We start from the raw sequence: 12843 nt of genomic DNA, 5'->3' as shown, positions 1-12843 counted from the left end.
GAAATCATCTAGGAGAACTAAGTAATATTTGTGACCACAAGTACTACGAATTGGAGATGTCCACAAATCAGCATGAATAATATCAAAAGCACAAGTAGTTTTGCTATTAGAGGAATAAAAAGGAAGTCTAGTATGTTTTCCAAGTTGACAAGAATTGCAAAAGGTGGAGACTTGCTCCTTATTACAATCAATAAAATTACTATTCCTAAGAAAATTTAAAGAAGGGGCTCCAAGGTGTCCTAGTCGATCATGCCATGTGGATGAAGAAACGGCTGTGAGGGAGGTGGCAAGGCAAGATGTTGGTGTAGTGGTAGTGACTGGATAGAGGTCGTCGTGGCTATTGCATCTCGTGATTATTTTCCCCGTGCGAAGGTCCTTCACAGAAAAACCATAAGGGTCAAATTCTATAGAAACCGAATTGTCAGAGGTAAATTTTCTAACTGAAATAAGGTTCTTAATAATTTGTGGGGCAAAGAGAACATCACGAAGGGCTAATTTGTTATCGGGAAAGGTTGTGTGACCATAACCAAAAATTGGAATACGATGACCATTACCAACTAAAATATGATTATTAGTGCTTAAATTAAACAAGGGTAAGAGAATACCAGAGTTGTTTGTCATGTGAGACGATGCACCGGAGTCCATATACCAACCGTCATTTGGATTTGCCAAAGTCATAGTTGAAAAAGCATTCCCGAGCTCTGTGGGAGTCATGAGTTGTCCGTGGGGCTGTTGGGTTGCCATGAAACTTTGCTGTTGGGCCGGTGCTTGTGAATATTGATGTCCTCTGATCTGGGCTTGAGGATATGGGTAAGGAGGCCTGACCCAGTTAGGTTGTGGAGACCACATAGGAGCCCAAGTATAACCATAAGGTAATTGGGCAGGTGGGCCGGCCCACTGATTTTGTGAAGGGGGGCCTTGAGATTGTGGTTGCTGTTGTTGAGCAGCGTTGGATTTGCTTGGAGCTTGGCCACGCCCCCTACCACGACCCTTGCCGCCCTTACCTCCTCTGCCGGAGCTCGTGCCGCGGCCAGACTGCCGACCATCACCGCCGCCGCCACCACGTGGTTGGCCTGACTGGGTGGCTTGGCTTGGAGCCGAAGAACACTCTCCTTGGTGTGCAAGGAAAGATTGTGCAGCTGGAGCGGATTCATTGGATCGCCGGGATTCTTCGAGAAGCAATCGAGACCTAGCTGTCTCGAACGAAGGAAGGGGTTCAGTCTGCTGAATCATTGTAGCCACGGTGTCAAAGTCCGTGTTAACAAGGCCCGAGACAAGCCGAATAACCAATTTTTGTTCCGACACGGGTTGATCGACGTTAGCTAATTGATCTTTGAGAGTCTTTAACTGACGACAATAAGAAGAGATGTCAGGGAAATTGGAAAGGTGCAAAGCGTTAAATTGATTTTCAAGATATACGGCTCTAGTGTTCTTGTTATCCTGAAAAATCGCTTTGAGTTTATCCCAAATTTGTTGAGCCGTTGCTCCCTTGGTTAGGATTGTATCAAGTAAATCTGCAGAAATTGTGCCATAAATCCAATTTTTCACTACCGAATCAAGTCGGTTCCACATAGCTTCAGAGATGTCCGTTGGTTTGGGAGTTTTGGGATCAATGTGGTCTAGAACATTGAAGGCATGAGCATGACACTCAAAGAGTTCTACCCAATTAGAGTATTGGACCTTTTCTCGATCAAGAATTAGCGGGATCGCATTCTTGATGTTGTTTACACCTAGTGCAGGATGAAACTCGGAGGTAGGAGGCTGTGGGGGCTGGGCACCATCACCATCCTTACTCATGGCGTGAGTTAATTAAGTAAACAGGGGAAGAAGAAACTATGGGATGCGTGAGAAAGTAGTAGGCAGAGAGCAATGAAAACAAAGAAAAAATTAAGAATAATGAAAAAGAAAAAATTGCGGAAGCTAGATCGATAACGTAGGCTGTGATACCATGTTAGATTTCGGGAAAACTCCTCAATCGAGTGTGTACCATTGATCATAATATATAGGGTTACAATCCTAGTCCTAATCTCGTTAGGAATCTAGTAAGATAAGTATACAAAATATATCAAAAATATATACAAAATATCCTAGCTCTGCGACAAATATTATCGTAAACTATAATATCTATCAATATATATATATATATATATATATATATATATATATATATATATATATATATATATATATATATTTGACAAGAGTTGACATATATATTGAATGCATGATTATGATTTCTTTTTCATTATTATTTTAATTTAATGTACTGTATGTCGGCAAATAAAAGTAGGCAGACTAAGTTCCAAAAATTATTGAGATCAATCAATCCCTCAATAAATAGCCAATACTCCCAAAATATGACATACAAGATGCCACGTTTCTCCATATTTTGGCATCAAGATTTCTAGAGACATCATGCTATAATCCAAAAACTTACTTCGTATAATTTTATTTTGTTTCACATGAACAATTGGACATCAAAGTTGCAACTAATATATAACAGAGGTAGACAGTAGTAGATAAGATTCGATTACAAATTATATTGAATATTCTTCTCAAAACTTAACTAACTGACAACTACACTATATATATATATACACATATATATAATATAACGAAAAGAGTAATAGTTAATGAGAAAGTTCATTGACGACTTTGTCTTATTGGTTCATGCCAAATTAGGATATGCCATACTTTACAAAGGATTTTGGTTCACACATTTTTTTTTTTTTTTTTTTTTTTTTTTTTTTTTGAAACCAGGCTCACACAACTTAATAGTAACTCAACTAACTAAAGATTGAGCCATTCTTAGCTTGAGGGTTCAATTTTTGTTATCTTATTAGTTATTACAATAATTTAGACCCAATTTGTTAAGAAAGATGGAAGATGAAGGGTATGTACCTTTGTTTGAAACAAGGCAAGCTAAGGGAAGGTTCATTTATAGGGCATTTTCAGGGTCCATTTTTATGGCTATATTTATGATATGGGTTTATAGAGCAACTCATATACCCCAAAACAATGAACAAGTAAGATGGGCTTGGATTGGGTTATTTGGTGCTGAAATTTGGTTTAGTTTTTATTGGATTCTTACTCAAGTTCTTCGTTGGAATATTATTTATCGTCATACTTACAAAAATCGGCTTTCAAATAGGTAAACTCTATTTGCTCACTTTGTTATTTTTATTCAATCTTAATTAGTATGACTATTGTTATTGGATTGTTAATTTTTATTTATTTGAACAATTTCATATATTTGTGACATTAATTGTTGGGTCGGGTTTTATTATTGGGTCGGATTTTATCTTAAGTTAAGCTAATCCAACTTAAATTTCTAGTCTCTACATAGGACTATAGGAGTATGAGTTTATACCATAACAAATTCATTTTATTATCACCATTTATTACCTTTTATGAAACAAGTAGTTGTGGAGTGTTACTTCTAGTTAGCTAATTATTATCACTTATAATAATGAAAGTATTTTAATTACAAATTAAACTTAGTCGACCTTTAATTTATTAACCATTTATCAAAACTTATTTTCCTAAAGTATCTAAACTTATTAACTCGTGTTAGAACTATCGATTAGATCTTGCTACTTTTCTCGAAGTAAATTATGATTATTGATTGATTGGGTAAACAAAAATAGGAGCTAATTAGCAATAGGCCTCCTATTTCTTTATTGATGTTTTAGCCTTAGCTTTTTTTTTTTTTTTTTTTATTGCATATATACGAAGTATATCATAATTCATAACAATATACCATTTTTTTTAACGTACACTTTCAATTTTCTTGTACAGATATGAGGCTGAGCTACCTAAGGTGGATATTTTTGTGTGTACGGCTGATCCAGTGAGAGAGCCACCAATAATGGTGATTAACACGGTTTTATCGGTCATGGCCTACGACTACCCACCGGAGAAGCTCAGCATTTATTTATCCGACGATGGTTGCTCAATCATAACATTTTATTCTCTCTTTGAGGCCTTCCAATTCTCTAAATATTGGTTGCCTTATTGTAGAAAATATAATGTAGAGCCTCGGTCACCCGCTGCTTATTTTAGCTCCATGCATAAGCCTATAGATGCTAATAACTATCATTCTAGTGATTTTGCATCTATTAAGGTGAGTTTAATTATTGATTACTCTTCACTTCTCTAAAAGTTAATTGTTAGGAAAATAGTGGAAAATGATGGAGTATTAATTAATTATATTCATGAGATTTAAATGCAATTATGAACTACATAAACATATTTCAAACGACCACTATAGAATTTTCAGTGATTATATTTCAACTTTTAATTCACCGACTATTTATTATTTGCATTAACGTTTCACAAGAACTTTTCGTAGGAAAGGTTTGAAGAAATGCAACATCGGATTGTGACATCAACTAAACTTGGTCGAATTCCGGGAGAAGTACATGATCAACATAAAGGGTTTTCTCAATGGAAAAGTTCATACACTTCTAAAGATGATCATGACACTATCCTTCAGGTTATTATTATACATATATCACTCTTTTATTTGCTTGTTGATTTAACTAGCTTATAATTTAAAGAAGTTTTGTTTTCAAGTACTAACATTCAAAAACTGCTACCAAACATCTTTGTACACAATTATTGCTTACATTGAACGGACAAAAGCAACATATATATCACTAGTTATATAAATAAGATAACATAAATAATTAAACTATCAGTTTATCAAACAAGTCAAGTAAATCAACGAACATTCATGAGACGTGATTATTTATCCTAAAGCTTGATACCAAAAGTCTTTAAATAAATTAAATCATGCTTTAATGATAATTACGTACTTATTTCTACACTATATTACTAGTAATCTAGTATTTTACTAGCTTAACTTAGTTAGTTTTTCATGGGTGTAGATATTAATTGATGGAAGAGATTCAAAGGCAAAAGATGTTAAGGGGTGTATTTTACCTACTCTTGTTTACTTAGCCCGGGAGAAGAGACCTCAACATTTTCATAACTTCAAAGCTGGAGCTATGAATGCATTGGTATGTAAGCTATCTAAATTTTACTTAATACTTTTAAATGTTTTATTATTAAGAATTCTTCGTCGATCTATGTAACATATATATATATATATATATATAGATCTAAATGCACGCGATGTGTGCAACACCAGAATGACTATAGCTTGCTACTTTGGGATACGTATATAATTAATTTGGACTTCCATACATTTTTATCTAGTGATTTCATGATAAATTACTGTGTAATATGCAGATTAGGGTGTCATCAAAAATTAGCAATGGACCAATAATCTTAAACGTGGATTGTGATATGTACTCAAACAATCCACAATCGATTCGAGATGCACTTTGTTGCTTCATGGATGAGAAGAAGAGTCAAGACATTGCTTTTGTACAATTTCCTCAAGCTTTCGAAAACGTTACCAAGAATGATATATATGGTGCCTCTCTTAGAGTGATCTCAGATGTAAGATTTTATATGTTATTACCAATTAACTTAACTTATTTTTTTTTTCCCAAACAAAGACTCAAACCTATAAGAAAACATTTTATATACCCCGTGTTCATATAGAGGTAGTTGCATATAGTTGCACCTAAGGGAAGTTTTTTGCTCATTTAATATATTTTTTTCTCATTTGAATTTTAATGAGCAAAAAACATTAAATGAGCAAAAAATACCCTTAGTACCCCTTACACCTGGGTGATGTATATAAAAATCTTCAAAAATTAAGATATATTCGATCTACTAAACGTACTCTAATAATTTTCTTTTTATTTCGATCTTCTTATTATGATCGATTATGTTATGTCACATATTCACAATAATATGTATGTATGTATGTTTACATGAAGGTGGAGTCACCTGGCTTGGATGCCCTAGGAGGTCCGTGCTATATCGGAACCGGTTGTTTCCACCAAAGAGAGATCTTGTGTGGGAAGAAGTATAGTTTAGACTATAAGGCTAATTGGAAGATGCAAGATAATAATGTAGCAAAGGAGCAAGAAAATGTGGAAGAATTGGAAGAGAAAGCCAAGGTTCTTGCTAGTTGCACTTATGAAATGAACTCTCAATGGGGAAAAGAGGTAAATTTTTCTTACTTTTTATTCTTTTATTTCAATCTACCACAATTAATTATGTAGCATAATAAGATCTTTGAGCACACCAAAATCGAGTATCATACATGTGTTTTGAATTTTAAGGCACAAATGCATTACGTATATATAGATCTAAAATATTTTTATTTTATAGTGATAGTATATTTTGTCATATTGTAGATGGGTTTAAGATATGGTTGCGCCGTTGAAGATATACTAACAGGGTTGTCAATCCATAGTCGAGGTTGGAAATCAGTGTTCTTGAACCCAAAAAGGAAAGCTTTCATAGGAATGGCACCAACTACATTAATCGATACATTAGTCCAACACAATAGATGGTCTGAAGGTTGGCTTCAAATCATGCTATATAATTGTCCTTTGATTTATGGACATCCAAGAATGAACTTGGGTCATCGATTGGGTTATTGTCACTTCTGCCTTTGGGCTTGCAATTGCTGGTCAACCCTCTATTATTGTGTTATTCCTTCTCTTTATATGCTCAAAGGAATTTCCTTATTTCCAAAGGTAATTTTGGTTATATGATTTTTTTTATTGCAATCAATACTCGCCCCTTTGTGTTTTTTGTGAGATGTAAAAAAATCAATTGTTACACGTAATAATAAATGATTGATTAATGCTTTCGAAAAAAAAAAAAATGATTGATTAATTTTTTCTAATGATATTTATTTCTTTTTGTTTTAGATCACAAGCACATGGTTTCTCTTCTTTGCTTATGTTATATTTGCCAAGTATTCCTATAGCTTAGGAGAATTTATATCTAATGGTGGCACAGCCTTAGGCTGGTGGAATGAACAAAGGATGTGGCTCTACAAGCGAACATCGGCCTACCTCCTCGCCTCCATCGATTCTCTTCTAAAGCTATGTGGAATTTCAAACATGAAGTTTGTGATTACATCCAAAGTGGTTGATGAAGATGTGTCCCAAAGATATGAAAAGGAGATAATGGAATTTGGAATTGCTTCTCCCATGTTTGTTATCTTGGAAACCCTAGCATTGATGAATTTGTTTACCCTTATCTTTACTTTAAAGATGGGATATGGAATCATTGATAAGTTGGGCTTGCAAATTTTACTATGTGTAGTCTTCATTCTTGTTAATTTACCATTGTACAAAGGTATCTTGATTAGGAAGGATAAGGGTAAGGTACCCACCTCTGTTACCATAAAATCAGTTTTCATTACACTTTTAGTTGTACTTATTATCAAGTTTTTACCTAGTGGTAACTGGTAATTAGGGGGTTGAGCTTATGACTTAAGATCGTCATAAGCTCGATTCCAACTTGCTAGAGTTTGAAGGTATTTGATCTTTTTCTCACTTTTAAATTGTTTAGGCTCTAATTGAGTCAAGAGTACACATATGATGTATAGTCAAGTCATGTAACATATTTTATATGAACTATTTTGTACTTTGGTGATTCTTTACTAAGGGCCTATATATTCACTTCGGCTTAATTTCAGTTCAGCTCCAGTCAGTTCTGTTCAATTCAATTCAATTCCTTATTTCCTTATTTCCTTCTCTCATAAAATATTTATTTCAGCTTTATTCAGTTCAATTCAATTCAGTTCAGTTGAGCTCCAATCAGTTCAGCTCAGTAAATATGAACAGGCCCTTAACTTTATAAGTAGAACAAAAAATAAGCTAAAGTTTACTGAATTCATTGGAACTTAACAGAAATTATCTAAAGTTTTTTTAAAAAAATTACTAATTAAAATCACATATAGCTTATATACAACTCTTTTACACATCAAAAATAAGAATAACTTTAAAAAAAACTGTTGCCTACGTGGAAGTCAGCGATTGGTTAAACCACGTGGAATTATACCAGTGGGCCCTCACTTAAGAAACGAAGTAAGTGACATGGGTCAGTTAATTAGTTGGTCTCCCATCTAACAGTAGTTCAAAACCCAAAACTACAACTTCCATCATCGTACGACTTTTCCTTCGAATTTTTGTTGACTACTGTAAATTTACTTTATTTTTATTCAATTAAAAAATAAATAAATAAATAAAAATAAAAAAAATTCTACCCATCTAATTTTTTTTTTCTCATACTTTCATAATTATCGTGGATTAATCTATCAACATCAACTTCTCTTGAAAAAGGTAATTTCTTTTTCTGTAATCGTTGATTTCAATTAATTTTTTTCTGGGTTTTGTTTATTTACTTTTTCTGTTTGTGTGTTTAATAATTTGTGAAATTAAATTATATTATGCCCAAAGATCTAGTTAATTTATTGCTGCAAATTCTTTATTTGATTGAAATTTTGAAGAAATTGGGAATTTGGCTAGGTAAATCAGGGTAATTAGATTTGATAATTAATTTACATGGGATGATCATGAATTCATGATGTTAATTTTTCACTACAAATTTCTATGCTGAGTAATTTTTTCAGATTTTATAACTGAATTGATGCTAGTATGATGAGGAAAGATTCAAGCTTTATTGTTTTTGGATGATTATATGATTCTCTTGTGATTGATGTATGGTGTGATTTAATGAGGAAATTATTGGCTTGTAAATTGTAATTGGGTGATGAAACTAATGGTAAATTTGTCGTTTTGAGCACGAATTATACTCCCTCCGTTCTAGAATAGCTGTTCCGGATTTTAAGAGGGGAAAGTTGGAGTGTAATTTGAACTAGTAATGTGTCATCAAAAGTGTCTTCTTGAGTTCATAGGTTGAGCAATGATGAGGTTGGTTTGTGAAACTAAAAAGTCGAAAATGTGGCTTAGACTATAGTTTTTGGATTGGCTAGTTCATAGGTTGAGCAATGATGAGCTTGGATTGTGAAATTAAAAAGTCGAAAATGTGGCTTAGATTATAGTTTTTGGATTGGCTAGTTTCTTGACAGACATAGGCTTTTGTGTATATGTTATGATCGAAGGATTTGTTTAGCTTAGTAGATAACATGATACTCCGTAACATGGACTATTGAAATCCAAGTGGCCATACTCATCTTAATTTTAAGTATTTGACATAAGTAGTTGAAGGCTCGTTTTGTTTGGTATGATTCTACAAGGTAACAAATTGAATCGATATATTGGAGATAGTAATTTTACACTGACTGTCTACTCTAGCCATAGGAAGTTTATTTCAAGTATTGCTCTTTTTCCCCGTCTATTAATTTCAAGGTAGGTAATGGGGATCCCCCTATCTACTTAAAAGGATTCTTAGGCACAACCTCTAGTGACGTTAAATAGCTCACTTAGCTTCTATCTCATCCTGGTGGGCATTTGGGTTGATTTTTCTTGAAATTTTACCTTCAACTTAGGTGGGAGTGTAGAAGCTTACTACAGTAGCTCATTGTGAATCCATAAGTTTATTCATTTGTTGTCTTCCTAGATTAGGAGACTCTGATTGTTCGGATCTTTGAATTTCTTTACTTGTCAATGTCTCCCTATTCGCTAGTTCTTGCATCATGATATGGAAGCTTATCTCTGGCACAGGTTTTCAGTATGCTGGATTTAGCCGAGTTAACCTATCTTATGTCTTTAGATCTTTATGAGAGAAACATAAGGCTACAAATTTTGTGCCAAACTATGTTGTCTGCAATTTTTTCGATTGTTTAGAAGCGAATTATAGGATTTCTCAGAATTACTATCTTTTCTGCTCTCCTTATGGCATCAGGTGGTGCATATTGTTTCTCTTTAGCTTGAATCTTATGTACTTTTCTCTAGCATGCATAAATTAAATTACTGATTATCTGTCTACTGCTACACACCGAACAAGCTTGTCAAAGCTAACGTAATGTCCTAGTGACATACTATTTGTTATCTCCATTGGTTGTCAACCAAAGGAGTTTTATTGATTTCGTAGTTTTATTTGGGGTTTTGCTCTTTACAGCCTCTGACACACTCTATATTTGATTGGAAATACAGATGAAAATCTCTTGCCGGTCAACATTAATATTTATCCTGCTACTGGCTCTATCCAGCTTGCAACCGGCATTTGGCCTTAGGTTTGTAATTGATAGAGCGGAGTGTTTCTCCCATAATGTTCAGTTTGAATGGGATACAGTCCATGTCTCATTTGTTGTGATTAAGTCCGATTCTCCTTGGCGCACAGACGATGGTGTAGATCTAGTGGTGAGTTGAAACTTCCCCTGCATCACATTTAGTTATTTGTGCTTTTCTTTCCGTTAACAAACCGCAAGTGTTGCTATTTGCTCTGATCGACAATCTATGATCTTTTTCTCCTATGCGCTAAAGGTTTAGGATTAAAGGCTATCACATGTACGATGTACCACTTGTCCTTTGTTTTTAATTGCATAGTTAAAGCTCTGAACAAACCTGACTCGCGTAATATTAATGGTCTATCCATATCACCTTAATCTCCACAACACGTACAGAACTACAGACCAAAGCTAAACGGGGAAGGGTGGGGGAGGGGGAGAGGAAAGGGATTGATGTATGCAATGGTCTATGAACGCCATATCATTACTCAGAAATTCATAATAATACAACATTTAGGATATTTGGTCCTTACTCATAAACTTATGGAAACTCAAAAAGAAAATTTTTCTTTGAAAGGTCAATATGTCTTGGACCATATTGTAATTTATCTTGTTTAGGGGTCTTATTGGGCCACTTTGGATTCCTGATGCCATTGTTGAGTCTAATGGTAATATTTGGTTGAATGCAGATGATGAAACAGCTCGATAATAGAATTTCTTAAGTTATATAGGATGATTTTTTTTTTTACTCGAAATGAATTGGAAGGCACTTGGGTAGTGTTGGTTCATTCTTCTTCTCTGGGCAGTATGCATAGCATTTCATTGGAATTTAGTAGCCTTACTTCTTCTAGCATTTAAAGAATTATTGAAGAACATGTTGCTTTCTAGTAAAATTTTCTTGTTTTATATGAATAAAAAAAGCAATAAATGGAAATGTTTGACCATTTGTTTGCCAAATTTGTTAAGTTCGAATTGTTGGTTTGGGATTCCTTACTTAAAGTCTTTGACTGATCTATAAGTTCACTGGAACGTGGAACATGGAACTCTTGGTGGTTTCATTAATTGAATTGTGCTAGGGGTTAGGCTTATAACTCCGATTATTAGGTGATAAATACCCATACAATATGATTAATATGAATGGAACATTTTAATTGCTGTGTTTTGCAGGTGAAGGGACCTGAAGGCGATCAGATCCATGACACCCATGATAAGATCAGTGAAAAGTTCGACTTTACTGCTCATAAAAAAGGGCCTTTCAGTTTCTGCTTCACCAATAAGTCACCTCATCATGAAACCATAGATTTCGATGTACAAGTTGGACATTTTACATACTATGACCAGCATGCAAAGGATGGTAAGACAACAGTTTTCCCTATTATAGCTTCATAAGAGGTTTCTAATATATTGATATAAGGTGAGATAGCTGTTTGTCAAATTTATGTACATGTTTGCAGAGCATGTGAAACCCTTGGTAGAGCAGATTGAAAAGCTCGGTCAATCTCTTTACAACATTCAGTTTGAACAGCATTGGCTAGAGGCACAGACTGATCGACAAGCACTAGGTACTTTATTAATCTCCTCTCAAGTTTAGAATTCAACCATTTCAGATGCCGCCTTGAATTTTAGAGTACTTTCTAATACCTACTCTCCTTGTAGTCACTTCTACACGACGTTGAATTCATCTGTTAGAGGGCCTAAAAATGGTTTGCCATAAGTAGTAATATCTCTCACGTGTCGGTATAAACTCTTGTTGTGTTGACTGTGTCTCTTATCTGTATGACAATGCAGTGAATGAAGCTATGAGCAAGAGAGCAATCCATAAAGCCGTTATGGAATCATTTGCTCTAGTTGGTGCAAGCGTGTTGCAGATATACTTATTGCGGCGATTATTTGAAAGGAAGCTTGGGACTTCAAGAGTCTAAAACATTCATCACATTAGTGATTTGTTAACATCTCATAATCTTTGTGTTTCACTGTTTTGGGAAATAGCTTAGTTTTGCTTTAGGATCGTTCTATTGTGTTATTTTTAAAAGAGGATATCAATGGATTTTCCTTTTTTTTTTTTTTTTTTTTTTTTTTTTGTGTGTGTGTAACAAAGAATCTTTGAAGTATAGGTTTTTAATTGGGTGAATCAAAGAAATTATTAAATTTGGTATATTATATACTCCCTCCACCCACAATTATCTACAACATTTGTTATAAATGGGTGCTCTCTATTATGTGCAACAATTTTTTATCTTTCCTCTTTTAGTAAATTTTGAAATGTAAAAAGATCATTTTACCAAAGTTAAACATATGGGACCACTTTCTCTCTCCTTTTTCATTCACTTTAACCCACTAACAAACTTTGAATACTGTATATTGAACCACTTTCTCTCTCCTATTTCCCTCCTTTTTACAACTAAATTAAACACACCTAAACTTAATTAAACTACACTAAAAGTTTTGTCTAGGAGTTAGCAAAAAGGACGTTTGGTGCAGATAATCGTGGGCGAAGAAAATATAATCATTATATGATGTCATAAGCGTCCGTGTTAGGCTTGAGTTTACGAAATCACTTCAAGTTGTGAACGGGTAAAATGGCCGTTTAAGGGCGTATTGGATGCTTCCACTGAACCATTGGACTCCTGGAGGGTATTATGGACCATAGTAAACATCTTGGTAATTTTTATTTTCGGGCGAAAAAAGGTCAAAAAATTTACAAAATTAAAGGCTATATATTCCACTTTGAGGAAATTTTGAGGTTTTGGGGCCCGAACTGAACTGAATTTTAA

The 12843-nt window shown here is 34.2% G+C and overlaps 1 protein-coding gene across 1 annotated transcript; it reads left to right on the top strand.

Moving 5' to 3' along the window:
- Nucleotides 1-2751: 2751 nt before the first annotated feature.
- Nucleotides 2752-12272, top strand: LOC145604535 (cellulose synthase-like protein E6). Its single transcript, XM_081660423.1, has 12 exons — nucleotides 2752-3151; nucleotides 3799-4123; nucleotides 4352-4495; nucleotides 4890-5021; nucleotides 5254-5466; nucleotides 5853-6083; nucleotides 6276-6620; nucleotides 6798-7286; nucleotides 9996-10202; nucleotides 11237-11423; nucleotides 11524-11631; nucleotides 11858-12272. The coding sequence occupies exons 1-12, from the start codon at nucleotides 2880-2882 to the stop codon at nucleotides 11989-11991; spliced, it is 2787 nt and encodes a 928-aa protein (XP_081516549.1). The 5' UTR covers nucleotides 2752-2879; the 3' UTR covers nucleotides 11992-12272.
- The last annotated feature ends 571 nt before the right edge of the window (nucleotides 12273-12843 follow it).

Source organism: Chenopodium album, chromosome 22, assembly GCF_948465745.1.
Source record: "Chenopodium album chromosome 22, dcCheAlbu1.1, whole genome shotgun sequence".
Taxonomy (NCBI): domain Eukaryota; kingdom Viridiplantae; phylum Streptophyta; class Magnoliopsida; order Caryophyllales; family Amaranthaceae; genus Chenopodium; species Chenopodium album.
This window is presented reverse-complemented; position numbering and strand designations above follow the sequence as displayed.

What these genes read in the sequence shown, in the direction of transcription:
- LOC145604535 (XM_081660423.1), top strand. Translation starts at nt 2,880, where the DNA reads ATGGAAGATGAAGGGTATGTACCTTTGTTTGAAACAAGGCAAGCTAAG. An exon ending in ATCATGACACTATCCTTCAG is followed by an intron (nt 4,496 to 4,889) that starts GTTATTATTATA and finishes TCATGGGTGTAG; the next exon opens with ATATTAATTGATGGAAGAGA. An exon ending in ACTCTCAATGGGGAAAAGAG is followed by an intron (nt 6,084 to 6,275) that starts GTAAATTTTTCT and finishes GTCATATTGTAG; the next exon opens with ATGGGTTTAAGATATGGTTG.